Source organism: Macrobrachium rosenbergii, chromosome 7 (assembly GCF_040412425.1).
Source record: "Macrobrachium rosenbergii isolate ZJJX-2024 chromosome 7, ASM4041242v1, whole genome shotgun sequence".
In the NCBI taxonomy this organism is placed as follows: domain Eukaryota; kingdom Metazoa; phylum Arthropoda; class Malacostraca; order Decapoda; family Palaemonidae; genus Macrobrachium; species Macrobrachium rosenbergii.
The window spans coordinates 3,252,257-3,274,390 of record NC_089747.1 but is presented as its reverse complement, the minus strand read 5'-3'; the positions used below and the strand labels follow the sequence as shown (position 1 = coordinate 3,274,390).

The 22,134-nt window shown below is 37.2% G+C and overlaps 1 protein-coding gene across 5 annotated transcripts in view; it reads left to right on the top strand.

Moving 5' to 3' along the window:
• The window catches only part of LOC136840017 (F-box/WD repeat-containing protein sel-10), a 35,196-nt gene that overhangs the window by 9,405 nt on the left and 3,657 nt on the right, over positions 1–22,134 (top strand). For 2 of the 5 annotated variants that reach the window (XM_067106303.1, XM_067106304.1), the window contains exons 2-5: positions 8,436–8,617; positions 15,346–15,576; positions 16,144–16,276; positions 18,461–18,618. In XM_067106303.1, the coding sequence (XP_066962404.1) occupies positions 8,498–8,617; positions 15,346–15,576; positions 16,144–16,276; positions 18,461–18,618 (642 nt within the window). In that variant the 5' untranslated portion in view covers positions 8,436–8,497. Of the gene's footprint in view, positions 1–604; positions 852–8,435; positions 8,618–10,374; positions 10,489–15,345; positions 15,577–16,143; positions 16,277–18,460; positions 18,619–22,134 lie in introns of those variants that run through there. The other 3 variants (XM_067106300.1, XM_067106301.1, XM_067106302.1) reach the window with 3 other exon arrangements.

Below are 22,134 nucleotides of genomic sequence, written 5' to 3'. Positions count from 1 at the left end.
TGTTAAAGTGGCGTGACGTATACCTACTGTTCGTCATCAGAAGCCGTTGAATTATCAGATTTATATTTTCGTAATACTTGATTGATTATGTTTGATGCATTTAGATTATTTAACAGATACAATTGTTATTTAAGGGTTTGTTTATTTCTGTCAAAATAAACATTCAAATCAACTATAGGCCTAAGTGTCGGTGGTTTTATGTTAGAGGAAATATTTTGTGCCTAACATTGTCAAATTTGGAGCCATTTGATTCTGTCTGTCTGTCTGTCTCTCTCTCTCTCTCTCTCTCTCTCTCTCTCTCTCTCTGATACACACACAAACACACCTCTCTCTCTCTCTCTCTATCTGATACACACACAAACACACACACACACACCCACAGCCGGGGCTAGTGTATTGAAAGATAATTAGCAAAGATGATATAATAATCGAAGAATTTAAAAGATTACAGATTTATTTACCAAACAGTTCAGTTGACAGCTCAGAGTTCACTACAGCAAATGGAAGTAGGCCTAATATTAGCATGTGCATTCCAAGAACTTGACGTACCGAAGCAAAGCATCGCCTCCGTGGTTACTAAGCACATTCATAACCTATGCTTCACGGGGATGCCTTCAAGCATCTTCTCCGAGCAGGTCGATGCTTCTAGATCGGCACTGAAAGCTCTCTGGGCTGAGCAGACACTTTTGCATCTCGCGAACCAAGATCCTATATTTAGTTGAGTAAGGAGCCAATACCTAGGTAGACGGCCAAACCACCAGTCAGTTCGTTAGAGTCTGTGTAGCGTCGAGGAAGCTTAGTTTGTGATAGAGCTTAGGAGGCAGCTAGCTCTTAGTGGCTATCAGGTTAAGGTAAATGCTAAGCTTAGTGCTTTCATTCACAACCGCTTGCTTACCAGGTGTACTGGGCGAATTTTTTATCAGCGAATTAATGTCTGAGCAAGCAAGATCGTTATGTAATCTTTCAGTAGCTTTGATTATCCGGACCAATCTGTGTTACCAATCAATGTTTGCAGAAGGCAGAAATGTTTTCCTTTGCTGTGACAAGTGCTCCAAGAAGCTTCACATTTTTCGGATAGTGCTTCATTTGTTTCTTAATTTCGTGGATATGTGGATATATATAGAAAAATGGTTGTCAGAAGGAAACGTTTCTTAAAATTGCCGCGTTTCAGTCTTGTAATGTTTTGATCATGTAGTAATAAATCAGTTTTCTGTACCGCTGCATATACCACCCTGAAGAATTATGAACTCTAGAAAAATCTTGAGGAATTACTATTAATATAGTGATATCGGCCCTTGACAACGACTAGTACCTCTGGATGCTCCTCATTGAAAATTAGGCCCATAAGCGAATTAGCATACGTGTGTCAAGCTAGGCCTTGTCTTGTATAATGCTTTTTCGTCCCCGTAAAGCTAGGTTGATATAAAATAGAAAACCAAGAAGTGAATGAATCCATTACGAATTCGTGATACCGGACGTTGCTTGCATAGGTAGACTCCGTTCACGAATCACTTATAGTAGAGGTACCATATTTCTGGCCGGGTCCCACAGTGGGTGTTCTTATTGACAAGATGGCCTGGTAGGCATAAAATGAAAAGGTTTTGCATTGTCAGTAGGGCAACTGAATTTTGAACAGCAGTATGACCTCTAACGCCCTTAAACGTCTTGATTCGTGAGACCAAACCTGGCAATGATGAACCAAGGAACCACAGTTTTCGGATACGCTGCTCTACTGAGTTATAGCAGGTCTTGAGTTATAAACAGGTCTTAGAAGGTTAAACAGGATACAATGGCGCGCGCGTGTTGTGTATGTGTGTGTGTGTGTTTTATGTATGCTGGAGGGGGAGGGGCGCTTTTTGTTGCACTAATAGTTTAAGAGAAACTGTCTTTGCAGGACCGAAAGTGCTTTGTTACATTCTACGACAACTGAACAGTTTAAAAGTAAAAAAAAGAAACCCTTCTAATCTGGCGTTAGTAAACCAATATTCACGATCTGAATCTTTATTAATAGTCGTGAAATGACTAAAGACAGTTGCAAGACTTTGCAACGGGAGGAGTTGATTTTAGGTGACATTATAGAGAGAGGTGTCTGGTTGCCAGTACAGACAAAAAGACAGTTGAATAATCTTCACGCATTGTGTCATTCATTTTTTCAATTTTGTGACGTCTAACTTCATACATACATGCATACAAATATATATATATATATATATATATATATATATATATATATATATATATATATATATATATATATATATATATATATATATATATATATATATATATATATATATATATATATATATATATATATATATATATATATATATATATATATATATATATATATATATATATATATATATATGTGTGTGTATTTGTATGTACATATGTGATTGTGTTTCAGTGAACTCTCGCGCGTGCGTGGGTGTTGCACGGCGCCAAAGGGGAAAGCACGATCCCTGGCGAAAGCAGATGACATAACCCGCACGTGCTGGCGGAAAGATGCCAAAGAGAAGAGAGAGAGAGAGAGAGAGAGAGAGAGAGAGAGAGAGAGAGAGAGAGAGAGAGAGAGAGAGAGAGAGAGAGAGAGGCAGACAGAAAAGTTGTCTGGTGTAGGCTTGGAGCTTTTGGAGCTAAATTTAGCCGTGGGTGTGATACGGCATATGCTCGGAGGTTACCTTGGCATACACGCATTGCGGTAAATTGCGGGAATAGCCAAAGACCTTGGGAATAACGCCACGGCCGCACGCAAACGACGGGCGTCAGTTTGTGAGGGCAGCGGAGGAAAGTGGGCATTTGATGGCTGTTGTTTCGTTTGGTTTGCGTACAGCGTACACACGTGATGATATCGCCCTCGCGTAAAAGATGGATGCGTATATTATATATATATATATATATATATATATATATATATATATATATATATATATATATATATATATATATACTGAACTGTCTTTATGCGACAATTAAGAACGGAGGTCCTAATTTCCAGTAATCGAGGCTAATGTCGGCAGACCCCATAAATTTTCTGAAGGTTCTTTGCAGCGTACCTTCGGCCCCTAGCTGCGACCCCTTTCGTTCCTTTTAACCCCATATTTCGTTCCTTTTACTGCTAACCTGATTTTGCAACTGCTTTGAGGTTTTCCTCCTGTTACGCCTTTCAGACTTTTCCTGTCAATTTCCGTTTCAGCGCTGATTGACCTCATAGCTCCCGGCGCTTGGCCTTTGATCTAAATTCTGTATTCAATTCAGTTCACCTTAAATAACTGAACAGTCAGTTTATCATTTTAGAAAAAAATCTTAATTTCAAGTAAAAATCATAGCTCGTTATTAAATCGTCATAGTCATTCTTTCGGTAATGAATGCTTTGCCTGGACGTCATGCAGGCGTGGTCAAATTGGGTGAGGGGGAGGGGGCGCCAACCTGTTGACTTGGCGAAGGATCATGTCTCGCCTATAAAGTGTAAAATATATTTAGAGTTTTACTGCTGTTCGTTGTTTGCCTGCTTGTTCCTGTGGTGGGCAGCTATATTAGCGCGCGCACACACACACACACACACACACACACACACACACACACACACACACACACACACACACACACACATATAATGTATATTTATGTATGTATGTATTTATATATAATTATATCTCTAATATATATATATATATATATATATATATATATATATATATATATATATATATATATATATAATATATATATATATATATTCATGCTGTCATGTCTATTAACATGACACACTAAGCGTTGCAACGTACCATTTTGAGTGATTGATTTCTAGTACATTTCAAGTCGTCCCCTTCCCCACAAGCTTTTCATCTACGGCAAAGCCTCATTTGCCCTAATTAAACGTTGACCTTTTGACAGCAACATTCCCCCCCTCAAGAAAACCCTACCGCCCGGAATCTTCTGCAGAATCCGGAATGACTCCATCACAAAATAACATTTCAATGCCTCTTTGCCTTGTCGTTGCGTTGCCTTATTTTCCTTTATTCTTTCTAGAATTGGAGACTACGAAAGGAAGATTTTAATGCATTAATGTGATGAAAAAAAAAAAAAAAAGAGCGCAGAGCGCAATCGATCGACGGGAAGAAAAGAAATGCATTATGGCTAATGGCTTGTAAACAGAATATGGCTGAACGTCGGTTTCTGAACTAGATTTCCCGGAGATTCTGGAGTAAGGATAAAGGACGCCTACGGAGGAAAACTCTCTTCCCTCCGTCCCCCTTTCCACTTCCTCCTCTCCCCTTCCCCTACCCCTACCCCCACACACACACACACACACACACACACACACACACTTTTTCGATTATTGTTGGTACTTGGCGTAGGTGCTTATAAATTTAGAGACAGCTCTTGCCCGTGGGTTGGAGAAACGGTCGGTACTTTCGGAATATTCCGATAATATATTGTTTTCACGATTCAGTGGATTAATTTTTTTCAGAAATATCGCACGTTGCTTGATAAATTAAGCAGCAGACGGTAATATTCTTTGTAGATAGCAATAAAGTTTTAGAAAAACTGACTTAAAACTAGAAGAGCTTTATAGCAATTTAATTATCAGTAAAGAAAAATGGTTCTTTGTATCTGGTAACCCTCGTGCAGTAATTTGTTGAAAGCATTTGTTGCTGGTCTGGACACCCCTTAAGGTTTTGACTGGGTCTGGCATAAAGACTACTCTCTCTCTCTCTCTCTCTCCCCTCTAATCCTGCTCATTCATATGCAGAGGACGTCAGTCTTCCACAAATCTTTTTTATTTTCTCTCTCGAGCTCTTCTGAGAATACGAGAATTCTATTTTTTCGAGTTTTTCCACTCTGTTGAGTGCTCTTGTTCCTTTCCTTTCTTAGGGCAAGTCTTGCTGCCCTTCTGGTGTTCACCTGATTGGTAAGGCATTGATTGTTCTGTGATCTCGGCATCTTTTATCATCATCATCTTCTCCTGTCATAAAATATGAATGTTGTTTTACTTTGTAAGAAATTCTCTTGAGTAATTTTGATATTGCTGACATATGTCCCTCCTCAGTTACATTAACTTCCCTTTTGACAATATGTTGCACCTACGTAAAATCAGTGAGGGTTTGGTTTATATTAAACATTCAGTAGTAATTTCTGTCTTGAAAGCGAATGCGCGCAATCGGGTGTTTTTATTCAACATTTGTGAAGGCAAATGAATCAACATAAAAAAATAAAGAAAATTAAATTTGATTGGAAATATGTGAAAATAAAAGTAAATAAAATCTAAATAAGAATGATGAATGAAAATAAGTAAAAAAAAAAAAATACAAATAAATGATAAAATTTCGATGGCAACTTTTTAGGAATATTCCCAAACGTCGCTGATCTGCATTTGATCCTTGTCAGATCCTGCTAGTTTTGTAAACTCTTTCTTCATTTTCATTCATGTAAAAAATGTTTTCATCATCATCATTGTCGCATTAACTGCCGAATTTTTTGAAGGGGAAAACTTCGAAACACACTGGCTTTTGTTTCCCATCTTTATTCTGCGTCCGAACATTGTCTTTTTACCTTTTTTTTTTTTTTTTTTTTTTGCCCATTCCTTCCTTTTACTCATCAACTTTATCTCGTATATATTCACAGAAAGGTAAATCCATTATTTAGATACTTTTTGGTGTCTAAAATTTTTTTACTCTCTCTCTCTCTCTCTCTCTCTCTCTCTCTCTCTCTCTCTCTCTCTCTCTCTCTCTCTCTCTCTCTCTCTCTCTCCAGCAAAATGCTGGAGTATATAAATCCATTACTTATATATTTTTTGGTGTGTAAATTTGGTTACGGCCTCTCTCTCTCTCTCTCTCTCTCTCTCTCTCCAGCCAAATGCTAATGTAAAACTATTACTTAGATATTTTTTGGTGTCTTAAATTTTTGTTACTCTCTCTCTCTCTCTCTCTCTCTCTCTCTCTCTCTCTCTCTCTCTCTCTCTCTCTCTCTCTCTCTCTCTCTCTCCAGCCAAATGTTAATGTAAAACCATTACTTAGATATTTTTTGATGTCTAAAATTTTGTTACGTTCTCTCTCTCTCTCTCTCTCTCTCTCTCTCTCTCCCAGAGAAATGCTAAACCAAAATACTGACGGTTTCTGTTGTCTTAATTCCTGCACGAGAGACGATCTGTTATTTTTTTCCATCTTCAGCTGTTTCATTCTTTTTGGCAAAGTAACATAATCTCTTTTTTTTCCCACATTGGATCTTTCACTTGTCATATTAGCCCAGCCAGTTTCTAAGTTTACTTTGCCACAGTTATTTATTTTCTCCTGATTTAATTAGCCTCTACGAGTTTTTTTTTTTCAACTTGGTTTAAGATGGGTTGTTTTATCAAAGATACTTTTTTCGTTTTCCCACGAAATTCTGATTTTTTTTTTTAACTAGAAGCGATTCAGTAACCAAACGGATTAACATATATCACAAACAGAATAAACCTGACTTATAATTTATACTTTATGCTGCATCTTCTGAATAATATAATAATAATAATAATAATAATAATAATAATAATACAAATAATACTGGGTAACATATAGAGAATGCTACGATTGATACAAGTGATTGCCGAAGTTTCTTCAGCGCAATCGATTTTCTGTACAGCGTATATCGCTGTATGAGCCATGCGACCCATGAAACTTCAGCCAGGGCCCGTCGGTGGTGGCATGTCTAGAACGCTACTTGGACACTTTGATATTAGCTAACTTTAACCTTAAATAAAATAGAAAATAGGAATAATAAAATACAAACTACGGAGGCTAGAGGGCTGCAATTTGCTATATGTAATGATTGGAAGATGGATGATTAACACACCCATTTGCAGCCTCCTAGCCTCAATGGTTTTTAAGATCTGAGGGCGGACACAGAAAGTGTGACGGACAGACCAAAGCCAGCACAATAGTTTTCTTTACAGAAAATCTAAAAATGAACATTCTTTTAAGATTGGTCACAATCAGATAAATAAAAACTTGTATAAAAAGCTTTGTACATTCGTTAACATAGTATCCTACTGTCTTTGTCACAAGACCAGCTGTTTTTGCTCAACAAAAACTGAAATCTGTCTGCCATGTGTTTTAAGATAGCTGACGAAGTTCAAGACAGCTCGAAAAAGAGTTAAGGTATATTTGTTTCTTTAGGTTGCAAATGAATGCAGACCATTTGTTCATTTATTTTTCCTTCTCTAATGATTTGATCTCTTCTTTATTTATTTCCAACGACCTGTTATGTCTTTCGCATGAACGCCATATTCTTTTGAAGCTTGAATTTTTAAGTCGGTAGCCCCTTTGGTGGGCTTGTTCCATATGAATAGCGTTCATCTTCTGAATAATAATAATAATAATAATAATAATAATAATAATAATAATAATAATAATAATAACAATAACAACAATATGTAGCTGATGAATATATTTATTGGCTAATTTTCCTTCATTTCTTCATTTTTCTCAGTTCATTGCTAAACTGGATTTTCCTCACCAATTCCCTACAGTGTGTTAATTTCTGATATATCAAACTGGTGTTGACATTCCTTTAGTAATCAGCTTTTCTTCGAGAGTTTAATTCTCCTAACAAAGGGCATTGTTTATTCTGTCTGTCTAATTGCATACTTTGTCTTCACATGTCTGTCTAGAGGATCAAATTGTTTGGTTGAGCTATTTATTCTTGACTTTCTACAGCGTGTGAGCACACACATAGTTATTATTATCAAAAAGTTATATATACATATACGTATATATATATATATATATATATATATATATATATATATATATATATATATATATATATATATAAAATATATTATTATTATTCCCAGCATTCTACAATTCATTCCTTTTTATTGTTTTTAAATTTTGAATTCCTTTACAGAGAGAATTAAAGGTAATGTAACTTACATATGGGACAGATATCTATTAGAATAACTAAATATTTGTCCAATCATTTCGTCTGTAGAACTTATCGTCTCACTGGAGATCTTTCAAAATATATTACTTCACTCAGAACATTCACCCAGATCAGATGTTGGAGTTCTCTTCTTCTTCTTCTTCTTCGGTGCTTCTTGGCGTATAAAATTTCTTTCGTGGTTAAAATCTACCTTAGTCTTTGCCCCCACACCTGTCCAATACTGTATTTCTTATTGTCTGCTGGTCTGAGCTAGAATAGGACTTAAGAGTTGCTAGGCCCATTAGTCTGTAAAATTTGAAAATGATGAAAATTTTTTTCCTAGGTATCTTATTAAGTTGTGGTCAGCTTTACATTCTACTATATGTTTGATAATATATTTGTATTTAGAGAATATGACCATGTCAACAGAAAAACTATACATTTATTTTAGTTTTTTCTTCAGGGTAATCCACAACTCCTTTTAAGCAACAAGAAATATACATTTAATTTTATTTTTTCTTCCACAGGGCCCTCTAAATCTCCCTTTAAACGTCAAGAAATCCAAATCCCTGGATTGAACCCGGCCAAGATGTCGAAACTAGAGATGGTCCTTCAGTCTCCTGACGAGGAGAAACACACTGCAGACGCAGAGAGCGTCCGAGTACACGGAGACAAGGTCTTCTCGTGCGGTGACGACGGCAAGGTCAAGGTAGGTCGTGTCATTAGATTGCAAGTTTAGAGTAAGCCATGCCACTACACGGTCAATTTAGAGGGAGTCATGCCACTAGATGGCAAGTCAGGCCGGTATATGGCAAGTGTCAAGTAAGTCATGTCACTGAATGGCATGGTTGATGTGGCAAGTTTAGAGTAACCTATGCCTCTGTATGGCAAGTTTTAGAGTAAGGTATGTCTTTATATGGCAAGTTTAGAGTAGGCCATGCCACTAGATGGTAAATTTAGAGGAAGTCATGCCACTAGATGGCAAGTTTAGAATAAGTGATGCCACCGTATGGCAAGTTAGGTAAGCCATGCCACTATACTTAGACAGGATTTAGAGTAAGACCAAATGCCACTATGGCAAGTTTGGGAGCCTTGCCCACACATACGGTAAAGTTAGAGGGAGTCTTGCCACTAGATGGCAAGTTTAGAGGAAGTCATGCCACTAGATGGCAAGTTTAGAGGAAGTCATGCCACTAGATGGCAAGTTTAGAGGAAGTCATGCCACTAGATGGCAAGTTTAGAGGAAGTCATGCCACTGGATGGCAAGTTTAGAATAAGTCATGCCACTGGATGGCAAGTTTAGAATAAGTCATGCCACTGGATGGCAAGTTTAGAGTAAGCCGTGCCACTGTAATGGCAAGTTTTGAGTTAGTCATGCCACTGTAATGGTAAGTTCCGAGTGATTCACGCCTTGGGAAGCGTTAATTAAAGTGAGCCATGCCACTACGTGGCAAGTTTAGATAAAGTCATGCCGTTATGGCAAGTTTAAAGTAAGTCTTACCAATATATGATAATTTAAAGTCAGTCATGCCATTAGGGGGCCAAGGTCACAGTGGGTCATGCTGGAAGCCTATTGATCCTATCTTTAACCTCTCCATTGAAAATCTAGGCCCTGAGGTACGTATTTTTTTTTTTTTATTTATTGAGGGTACAGCATAATTTGTTTCAGTTGTTTGAGACAAATGGCTGAGGGGAATATACTGTTTAATGTAATAGCGGCATAACTTGTTATTTGAGGCTTATAGGATACGGTAATGTGCACTAAAAAAAAAACAAAAAAAACATTGCATTGACATGCTTATGCAAGAGTGGCCTACACAAACAACGCACAGACGTAAATGTGAGAGAGAGGGAGAAAAAGAATGGGACTAACCAGCTCATACCGACGCATACACAACACAAACAAAATGAGAGAGAGAGAGAGAGAGAGAGAGAGAGAGAGAGAGAGAGAGAGAGAGAGAGAGAGAGAGAGAGAGAGAGAGAGAGAGAGAGAGAGAGAGCTAGCTTCAGATGTAATCATTGATACACAGATTTATTAGGCAATATCTGCTTTGGTCAGAACTACTTTCAGTAAAAGTGATTAAATATTGCATGAATCCTTGACAGAACTATATAGCGAAAACAATCGTATGCAGTGACATGAATACATGAATTGGTCCCGACACTGAAATGAATGTGTGTAAAATTTTGGATTTAAATTTCCCTATTATACGAAGAATTGTGAGGATCCCTTGTATGTAATACATCATCTTGCCATTCTCCAATTACAAGCGGAAAATTCTCCACAGAAGACTGTCATTAAGTGTGACTTTGCCCAGTGACTTTGAAAGAAAAATCTTAGAAATAACTAATTGATTCAAGTGCAAGCTTGAATATACAAATTGAGTGAATATTATGATCCAGAATGAACATGCAATTTATTGGATTATTGATTAATTACCCTTGGTAAAAGAACGCTGTTTGCAGTATGTGAGACCCAAGAAGTTGGAAGGCATAGACCCTTTGCCGGATAGTGATTTGGAGAGCGTAATTCTTCATGGGGACAGGGTCATCACCTGTTCAGATGCAGGCAAGGTCAAGGTACGTTCACTTGCAACAACAAATAATAATAATAATAAGTAAATGCAAAATTAAAGGGCAGGTTCGTCCCTCCTTTTAACTGAGAGTGCGAGTTTTCCCGCCTTGGTCGTCTGCTTGTGATACCACTGCGAGGTTCCCGTATCCGGTGATTCTGCTGCAGTTCACTGTATACTTCCCTTGTTTTCGGTTTCTTACAGTATGTGATGATGATTTTAAAAAAATAATGATGTTGAGGATAGTGAATACATGTAAAAGAGTCTGGTTACTGTAGGATTCATTGCTAGTTGTTTTTCAGTGTCAGCAAAGTCGTCATCTTGTCTGAAATGTGAAAAATCAGTAATCTCACTTTTTAAAGTGAAAGCTGGTGCGGAATGTATTTCTTGGAGATTTTTAAAATGTGTAAGAATACGTGATTATTGGCTATTTAAGTTCTGTAATATCACGGACTCCAGTTTATCACATCAGCACAATAATCTGCCTTCTCTTTGCGGTAATGTCTCTCAAAACATGTTTGGCAGGGGTCTATAATGCAATCGGCATCACTGCTTGAAGATTTAAGATTGAAATCACACTACATCCATTTTGAAGTGGTCACATTACCTAATTTTTGAAATAAACATTATAGACCTATGAGCCCATCAATTCGTTCCCAGTTTTGTATTTAAATTCCGTGTTTAGTTATATTCATTCAAGAAAGGTTTTTTTGAGATATTCACCATTTTTTCATGAGTTCCACCTTGCGTTTTCAGAACTCCGTTTCTTACAATAAATATTTTCTTGGTTTCTTATACAAAAGTGGAGTTTTTCGTTATGATAGAGACAGAGATCGGCAGTTGCAAAAAAAAACTCCAATAAAGGACTCTAGCCCATAAGATACGACAGACCTGGCTTGCGAAAAAAGGCAGGTTATAAATCATTGTGGAATACAGAAGAAAGAAGAGAATTCTAAATTCTGGAGGTGGAGTGTATGAACGATCGATCAAAACCGGTTTAACTCTGGAGTTCCCAACGTCTATATAAAATCTGCGAGATTATGAAGCCGCACAGGCACAAAGGTTTATAATTAAATTCTTCAGACAAAAACTCGAAGTTATAAGAAAATGAAGTCAAAGTTTTATTTAAAAGTCCAGAGAGAGTCTACAGTGCTGAAAAGGAAGTCAAAATTTTATTTAAAATTCCAGAAAGAGTCTACAGTACAGTGCTAAAAATGAAGTCAGATTTAATTTAAAAGTACAGAGAGAGAAACTGCAGTTCAGAAAGTGAAGTTACATGAAGCCCAAATGTAATTTACAACTCCAGAAAGAGTCTGCAGTGCTGAAAATGAAGTCAAAATTCGATTTAAACGTCCCCGGTATTAAGTAACTATAGACCAAACCACTCAGCAATAATTCACTGATTCCGCCGAAAATTTCGTTAAATGTGCCCTCGAGCAAATGGCGCGCAATATTGGCCGCTGTGGCCTGATTGAGAGAAACGATGCGTTTATGAATCATCAAGAGAACAAATTGGATTTAGCGCCAGAGAGCCTCAGGGCTCTTAATGCTGCTTGTCCTTTGTTGCTGGAATATTGAATGTGCAAGATGTCGAAAGCAGGCAGACTGGCAGACAACGTCTTGCTTGTGTTAAATTTTGAGATGATTCCTCCTCACGTCTTGATACTTGAAACGCGCATGCGCTGGGATGGCAGAAAATACACTGCATGTACACACGCTGGGACGTCTAGGCCTAAATACATAACATACACATACGTAGGGTGTGCAGGTACAACACAGTCACTCGTACGAATGTTCAGATGCAATGTATCTACATACGTTAGTGTTCACGCCCCTCTTTGCGTAGGTGTGTAAAGGGATGGAGTGGGTGTCTGTGTGTGTATGTGCGTGTGTATGTATAGGGATACGAGCAGATGCACGAGCGGAGAAATGATTGAAAGAACATTATATTGAATTGATTTTTCAGCCTCGTAATATTTGCCATTTTCCGGGGTTTATCTTGTGTAGAGTATGTACAGTAAAACAATTATACATAAAGTTAGTCGCAACTGGTATAGGCCTATGTCTGTAAAAGCTTGAGAAACGTGAAATGAAAAACATAACTTGTTTACTTTTGAAAAATTCAGGGTATTGCAGTAAAAACTCAATTTGGTTTGCGGAAAAAATTGGTATGAAAATTTGCCTTTTTATCCTAAACTTGCAAAAAATTTGGTGGCAAGGTTAGTCATGATATTATCTCCGTTCTTTTTCAACTTTGCATTACCACGAAAAAAAAGTGGCTATCTCATTTTATCTGTTGTAGATACAGCAACGCAATACAACGTCAACTTGGTTATCATTTGGCCAAGCATCATTTGGTTAGTGACTTAAACCAGTCGTCAGTCAAGTCAGTTTACCGATTCTTCGGAAAATACAATGTCAGATATTCTCTGGGTATTACCCTAGCATGGAGATTGCCAGATTTCCCTCATTCACTTTAAATATAAATAAAAGATAATAATTAGCATGCTTTTGTGGTGATCAGTTTGAATGAATTGCCCTTTCTGTTATGTCATATTTACACATGCTGATAACGAACATTAGTGCACGTCATCTGGTGGTTTTTTAAGCCCGTCTAAAATGCAGATTTTTAAACGTTTTAATGCTTTTTTGTGCCTTGATAAAAGCTAATAATTAAAATGGTTTTCAGACACCGGATGGTCCGCGCTTTTAAATCCTGTACGCATGCTCTGGGAACGATTTTTGTTGTTTTGTTGCAACGCTTGTGTAGGCCTAAGTGCCTGCTTTTGATATCTTTTTTCCAGAAATTTGTACATTTTACTAAATCATGTGGAAGTTATTTTGATTGATTAAAAATTTAGGAATAAAAAATAAGGTAAATTTATATCATCTGAACGAGTCCTCCCCACGAACTCTGCTGGAAAGGCTCGAGTTTTAAAAGCTAATCGTCACTTGAGCAAAAATGTAAACACAGGAAGTAACTGACAGATTGTGACCTATTTTATGGTAATGTAATCATTCATTTCAAGCTTGATGTGTCTGTTTCGTTCCTTGTTATAAAAATGCTATTCACTTCTGTTTGTTAAATCATTAAGTGGATTTATTGAACCTCGTCTCAAGCCCATGGACTTCGGACTAGTTTCGTGAGTGTATGTGGATAAAATACCGCTAACCAGAATTAACCGTTTACTGTTCAGTTAATATACTTCCCGAGTATGACTAATCAAGAGTCCAACCAGCCATGATGACAACTATTTTAATCACAAACTCACCTTTTCGATTCCTTTCAAGTGAACCAGGAAGACGACCAACTTACCAAGTTGGCAACGGCTTCAAATGAAGTTTTAGATATTCCTGATAAAAGTAAGGCAGATTTATCGGTTTATTTGGCAGTGACGTTTTTTATAACTGGTCCTTCAACTTCTAAACGAGATTTGAAAAGATAATTTGCACGTGCTGGCTCATAAGCGGTCTAAGAAGCGAGACAAAGTGAGCCATTAAAGATTGGTATGAGAGGCTTCTGATTAAGTGCTTAAATTGATTAGGCGTAGGTGTTAGATATTTGAACGGAGTTTTAATGCACAATTTATCAGTTTGAAGAGGAATGTAGGATTGGCTGATGTCATTTTTTTTCTTAATTTGCTCATAAAATGTTTTGATTGTATTATACTTAAGAAAATATCCACGTGGGAGAAGTTGGTCACAGATTATACAACTAGAAGTTAAAAGGTAAGACAGGAACTGCAAGCGAGGGTAGAGAAATAGTTGGGATATAAAGAACGCTAACTAATTTCAAGTACTTGGTGTTCGTCAACAGAAAATGCAGTAGAGCGACGTGTCAGAATTGGGCGATCCCAAGGCCTGTAGAATACGTATTCTATAGACTAGGGGATCTGGTCCAGTCTTTTAAATAGAGTATATTCAAAGGACCTTGATCTGGTCTGTGTAGAGGCAAGTATCGATGTTCATTTGTTTGAGATCCCTTTAAAACTTAGCGTTAAGGTCTACGATCTCTGTCCAGATGAGTATAAGATATGCTGGTTTAGGTGTTCGGAACTTTGTTGCTTTTCTGCGAAACTAGATATTATACGGTGGTAAATTTATCCCAGAAATTCAATGTGTGTAAAGAATCTGGTTTGAGCAGCAGTGTCTCAGTGAGACACATTAAGTCAGCAGAGCGGGCGAGTATATAAAGACACAAATCGATTATTAGACTTAGTAATCTGAAAATTTTTATCATTTTTACAGCATTTGCTTTGTGTTATTTCATAAAATTTTATTAATAGTTGTAATTTGGCTCAGTAAATTTAATTTGAATGTAATTTGACTGTCTAAAATTTTCACAATAAGGGTGTATTTAATAAAATCCTCTGAGCACACTCATCCTGTGCAGTCATAACAATTTGGATTTTCCAAAAAATCGTAGGACAGTTTTAAACAGGTAAAATGCCGACTTTGTCTAGATAATATAAAAATGATAAGTATTAGCAATGGCAGTTTGAATAATAAACTTCTACTTTGTTTTTGTATAAAAAATTTGCATAATTTGAATAATAAATTTGTAGTTGTGTTAGTTTACAAACATTTGTATAATAAATTTGTAGTTGATGTGTTAGTATACAAACATTTGCATAATTTAGTATACAAACATTTGCATAATTTGGAAAATAAATTTGCAGTTTGTGTTAGTATACAAACAGTTGCATAATTTGAATAATACATTCATTTTTTTCACATTGGTCATTCTGGTCTGAATAGGCTGATGTTTAGAGGTTTGTTCCATACGAAGGTTTGCACGTTACGAATAATAATAATAATAATAATAATAATAATAATAATAATAATAATCCCCCTTCGTCCGCAGGTCTTCGACAGGAACCTGAAACTCATCAAGGATTTCACCGCCCACGACTACGCAGTGTACGACATCTTCGTCTTCGGAGACACCCTCTTCACGGGCAGCATAGACACGAAGATCAAGACCTGGGACATCAACACCTTCGAGCTGAAGAACACCATCGAGAAACACGAGGAGGCCGTCCGCAGATTCTGCACGGACGGGAAGTTGATATACGCCGGGGACGAGAAAGGAGAGGTGAGAGTGTGAGAGAGATTTTTGTTGGAGGGTTATGTTTTGGGGTAATGGAGAGAATCTCGTTGTGTGTGAGTGGGGTTTTCCAAAGGTTTTTGTGCTTTATAATAATAATAATAATAATAATAATAATAATAATAATAATAATAATAATAATTCTGAGAGCATATGAATCGTATATACAGTATGTATACTTGCGAAAGTTTATCCTGCTTCTTTGCATTTTTAACCATCGTTATTGATCCGAGCCATTATGAGTGTACCTTAGGATACTTACATACACTAATATATATATATATATATATATATATATATATATATATATATATATATATATATATATATATATATATATATATATATATATAATTGTATATATTATTGTTGTTATATTTGTATAAGACAAACTGATTTCCTGAAAAATTAACCACCCACATTCTGTGTTATTGTATTCGCCATAGACTAACTCCATCCTTTTTCCCCCGACCATAAGATGAAATCAGTCAATAGAAAACTTGTGGATGAAGAGAACAGACCAAAGCCAAAGTAACTAATTTTTTTTTCCATCAGGTACGTGGCTACACTCCCGAAGGAGAACTGAGCGTTTTGTACAATGTAGTTGAGGAAGTGTGGAGCATGTACGCCAAAGACGACCTTCTGTACACCGTCCGCGACAGAGGGCTTACTATCAGTCAAGTCAGAGGTGAGACGGAGTATTTGAATATTTTTAACCTTTCTTTATTATCTAATTTAAAAGCTATTTGACTTGATGTGGCTCAGGTATGAAGAACTGTTTATTCATTTTTATTTTTGTAAGTTAGGATTTCTAACAGTCCTAGTTTTTATTTTTGTAAGAGATCTAACACTTCCCAAAAGTATAATGATTCAGGCTTGTTTATAGAGGGTGAATAGGCCTCTCTGTTTCCTAAACAACATTGAAGGCTATTAGCCATTATAAAATTTATTAAAGTTAGACCTATGTGTCAGACTTTTGAGTGCATGTGATAACTGGTAAACTGCTGTCAAGTTAGGATATGCAGCTGTTCACTCTCTTTAGATCAAGCAGCACAATTCTATAAACAAACTCTCCCATATTTCCAAGAAAGAAATTTTATTCATTTTACTATTAGGCCTAAATAGAAGTGCAAATGTACATTTTTCTTATCTGAAAGCTACTGCCAGCAGATAACCATATATAGCTTCCACTCAAGCAAGCTGCCAGGTGGCTTCTCTCCCTCATTTTTTGCTGGTACTATTTCGATCACTTATGTTGAGCTCAGGGAGGAGACATACTCTCAGGTGGCCTTGTAACTTGTCATTTTGGAGAAGGGGCGTGTGTAACTAAGTTATTATATAGTTTAAACAGCTTTCTGCCGCCTTAATTGTATTTCAGTGATACATACTAGACACTGTAATTTCTAATAAACATCCAGTAATTTGAACCGTATCACCTGCTCTCAATCATTCATGTTAAACATCACAACATTCTTTGTAATGTCATGATATGCAAAGGATTTATATAAACTTCTGATATACTTATCATCGTGCTCTGGTATGCAGGCAACCATCAGAGCAGCTTATACCTTCCTTCCCCTCCCACTTTAATTGAAGTGTCTGGCAAACATAAAGTATTGCTTTGTCCCATTAGCCACAAGTACTTTGAAGGTGCTTTCCAAAATGTTTAGTTCACCAGTGTAATTTTTTTTCAGTGTATGCAATATCTTTTTGTAAATATCTTCCCTCTTTGTCTGCAGCTTTTAGTTACACTCTCTCTCTCACTTGATTATTGATAACTTACACATTTTAGGTTTGACAGTAGTCTAATGAAAAATCTTTATTATAGGACCTTTTGCTTCGATTTGGTAACATATAGACCTAATATGTAATCTAGTAACAAATTACTTCGTCTGACAGGCCAGATTTATGTTGAAAGGGTTGTAAATTATTAAAGGCATGAGTTGTTACTGCAGTGAAAATTTACCTTTGACGAGTTGAAAGGTAGTGTATGTCAATTTTTTGCTCGTCCAAGAAATTTTGAAGGAAACCTAGAATGTTTTCACCTGATGGTACAGGTAAACATTATGTATATGACTGCTTATAATGACCAAGGTGTTTCATGGTACTTTATATAACCCATTTGCTCTTTGCACATTCATGTTACCTGCGAGTCGTCATAACGCCATCAGTTATGCAATATTGTAATCTAGGGTCTGTTATTGGCATCTTCCCTTCCATTACATAGCTTTGGAATTCTCCTCCAGCTTCTGTCCTCGCCATATAACCTATGTACCTTGCAAGAGATGAGCCTATTACGTCATTCGTGATTAGGGTCCAATTCTTCTTTCCCCCCATTTGTTCCTGCGCAAATACAAACCCTTGGTCCTTCACTTACATGGGGATTAATTTCGGCGAAGCTGAACTGGCCGCTAAAGACTTAACAAGGCATTGTGGTGGTATTACTACTGGCAGGGTAGTTGGTTGGTAACAGTCCTCGGGTTTGTATGTTAGGAAAAATGCATTTTACTTTTAAAAAATGCGATTTTTTATTGTTTTCCCTCCAGGGATTGATGAAATGTGAATGAGAGCATCAAGCTTGCCCATTACATTATTATGGCAAGAAATTTTGTAATAGTTTTAAAAACTTAATTTATTGAAGAAATTATGTTACACGCTACTTGGATTGGGATATTGTACAACCTACATAACAAATAAAAGTAGGCCTAGTTGGAAAAATAATAATGTACTGTATTCCATAAATTGAAGTTTTAAAAGTCAGTCTAGAAGCTCTTATAATCACATAATAAGAATTACAGGCAATAAATATTTACTGCTTAAGCTTTTCACCCAGCCAGAGCCTTTCTTTATTTTATAACTTTGACTTTCCCAGGGGAAGATAACAAATACTGCCACTTGAAGTCTCTGGAAGGGCGAGCACCCATCTATGCCAATGATGAATGGCTTGTGTTTCCTGATACCTCTGGATTGAGTCTGGAGGTTCGAGACAATAACAAGACGTCTGGTTTTGCCCTTAAAGGTCAACTTAAGGTAAGGAAGAATGTAACTCTCAAGAATTAAGGTCATACTTATATTAAGTCGAAGTACTGGTTGTCCGTGTACATTTGTAATGTGTACTTTTCATTCTACATCCATATAAAAGTTAGGATTTTTAGTAGTGATCTGGTTTATGTTAGTTTATAGTATTCCTCACAATGACTACAGTATATATTTTTACTTGTAACAAGACTGAAGGGCCATTAGCATAGAGATCAGGCTTCCACAGAACAGAATGCTGGCAACTAGAACAGATTTTAGGTCTAATGTTCTGCAAAGAACACAAGTTTATGGTGCTCATGTACTTCAAGTGTTGCACTAATAGGGTGGGAAGAAATTGTATATTTTTGGTGTTGACGACTACTGGTTTTTGACAACAGATATGAAAATAAATTTCCAGTCATTCTAGTCAATCTGTAAAGATGGATAAATTTTACATTTTAGTTTCATATGGAATTCATTCTATTATCCATTAATCATAATTTGCCTTGCTTTTGAGCTAATGGCACTCTAGCTGTATGATGGCTGTAGACTCCTGTATCATGTCACCTTTTGTGTGACTTGGTAGCATGCAGACATTTTCTCTTTCACTCCTCCAGGATCTGGTTTGATTTTTATTGTTTTGTTCATGTTAGTACAGTAGTATAGTCATTGTGTATGTGCTTTTGGGGAGCCACTGCCATGCCCTTCCTCTTGGCTTTACTGTGAGTACCAATATTTCACTATATAAACTTGAGTGATTGCCAGCAATTCTAATGGACTTTCATCCCAAGAGATTACCTGTGCTTTTAATGTAATTGTGGGTTTGTTTCAATGTCTTTCAGAGAATTTTTTAATCGGCAGTTTTGCTTTTGTCTTTTTGCTGTTCACAGTAACTGGTTACCTGAACTTTTTGAGGAGCCATCAGCTCAAGAATTGGTGGGGAAATTTTACTTTTGTTGCTATCAGAGAACGTTTTTTTGTAAGGATAGCTCATCTTTGGCTCCCTTGTCCACCTCCAAGCCTGTCCCTTGGAGGAAGTCACTATACCTGTACAGTATATTGACCTTATTCCTTCTCAGAGATTATACCCCAAGTGCCAAGAGTTTATCCAACCAGTGAGTGCTTCTTTACTCCCCTCATCATTGTGGGGCTTCCTTTCACTAAAGAAGCTCCTGAATGCCCTTTTGTCTAAGTGGGAGTGGCAGCTTCCTACCTTCCTGGAGACTGATCAACCTCAGATGACAGCCATCTAAAGTTTCTTTGTTTGACCCCCTTTTAGATGAAAAATGTGGAATAAGTGAGATCACGGATACATAATCTCTCCATTCAAGGAAGTTCCTTAGCTTTCTATGGCAGGGGAGACTGCATCAGTTTCATGGTTTTTGTCTTCACCTCTGTGTAGCCCTTCAGGTCTTCATCTGGAATCCAGTGGTGTTACCTGGATGACTGGCTGGTTTTGGTATCTTCCAAGGAGGAACTGAGTACCATTTGACTATCCTCTTTGCGCTGCATTGGTCCATAGGGTTACAGGTCAGTGTAGAGTGGATGGCAGATCTATTGGATCCAGTTATGGAACATGCCCAAGTTCTTCCCATTTGAAGGAGCCTTTGCAAGCGGTGTAATTTCTGTTAGTTTTACACCTGTTTGGAATCCTTTCATCTTCATGTGTTGAGATTATCCTGTGTGGCCTTAAGAGAGCTATAGCCAACCCTTGAAGGTCCTCTTCCACTTACCTTTACCAAGGAGAGTGGGAAAGATACATTGCTTGGTGCAATTAATGGGGTATGCCTCCATAGGAAGCTTCTGTTCCAATGTTAGGATACTTTTTTTTGTATTCTTGAGGTCCATTCAGAAGCTGATGCAGTCAGCTATAAATGGTTTTAGATCTGTTCTCTAGTTTTCTCCCAGCATGGTGTAGGTTAGGAATCTATTCCAAAGTCTCTGATTAAGTCCCCAAATTAGGACTTACTGTAGTATCACATAACCACACAAGATATCCTTTGAACCTCTTTGATGCCTGTATTTGATCCGACTCTCAAGACTTTTTTTTTTTCCATTCCTATCACTGGTTGTCAATTGGTCTTCAGTTTTTGGATTTCATTGCTCAGACTCTGGGGTGGGGGTAGTAGCAAGTCACATCGAATGGAGGCATCAAAGAGAGGTTCATAGGATATCTTGTTAGGCTATGTAATACTAAAATAATTCCCAATTTGGGAACTTAACCAGAGACTGAGGAATAGACTTGTAATCTACACCACTGGATAAAACCTTTAAAGAGAACAGACCTATGACCATTTATAGGTGACAGCAACCACTTCTTAATGGACCTCAACAACATATAAAAGTGTGCTAACTTAGGGACAGAGGCTTCCTGTGGAGGAATGCTCTGTTCATTTTGCACTAAGCAATGTATCTTGCCCACTTTCCTTGGTAAAGGTAAGTGGACGAGGACCTTAAAGGGATGGCTATAGCTCTCCAGGGCCATGCTGGATAACCTCAATACATGAAGATGAAAGGATTCCAGATGAGTGTGAAACTGATAGAAATGAAGCTGCATGCAGAGGCTCTTCCCAATGGGAGTACTCGCGGGGGATGGTCCATGACTGGATCAAACAGATTTGAACTATTCCAGCTAAGGGTAGGATGATTCCACTGTGGTTTCTTAAAACTAGCCTAGCCATCTCCTCATGAGGGTGTACTTCTTTGTTTGTCCTGGGTAGTTAGGTACTGTCTGCAACATACTGAGGACTTCTGCCCATCCTCGTCTTGCTTTTCCTCCGCACTTGTCAGATGAAGTCCCCAATCTTGAAAAATACAGGTTCCTTTTGGCTTAAATAAATTTCTCAAGTGTCTTATGATGCTTTGAAAGACAACTCTCAGCTCAGGATCAAAGCCCATGAAATTTGTCTCTTCACTCTTAAGTTTGATGCGAAATTCCCAGCCATCCTTCCAGCAGGCACTTTATGCCACAATACTTGTTTCAACTTTTATCGCCATGATGTCGTCACGTGGAAGGGATTGCAATCCTTCATCATTTTCTTGATCTTCCTTCATATTTTGCCACACAATAGAGGCATGGATTATGCTTTCTGTAGTTTCCAGTCCTGCAGGAGGTAAGATTGGACCATTTTTCTCTTCCCAAAGGCTTCTGATCTTCATGTTTCCTCTCCATGTAGCCTAAATCGCTGTTGAGGCAGTTGATGATTAATAGTCTCTAATTGGGCATAAAAGAATGACTGACAATGGATGCTTCTTATAGATAGTCTGGGCAATGGGGCTATTCTTGTTCATGAGCAAGATAAGTTGGAGTGACTTGAGAGCCATGGTATGGAAGTGGAACAATTTATGATTAATTGGTTAATATGAAATATTTTTTATATTAAAAACTTTATGGCCATCACTTCTGATGAGTTTTAGTTACAGAAACTGTGAATAGTATAAAGCTGGCTGATTTTACTATTATCTGGGAAGACCTAAAAAGTACTAGTAATAAGAGGAAATGTCTTGTATGTAAACATTTGCAGTGAT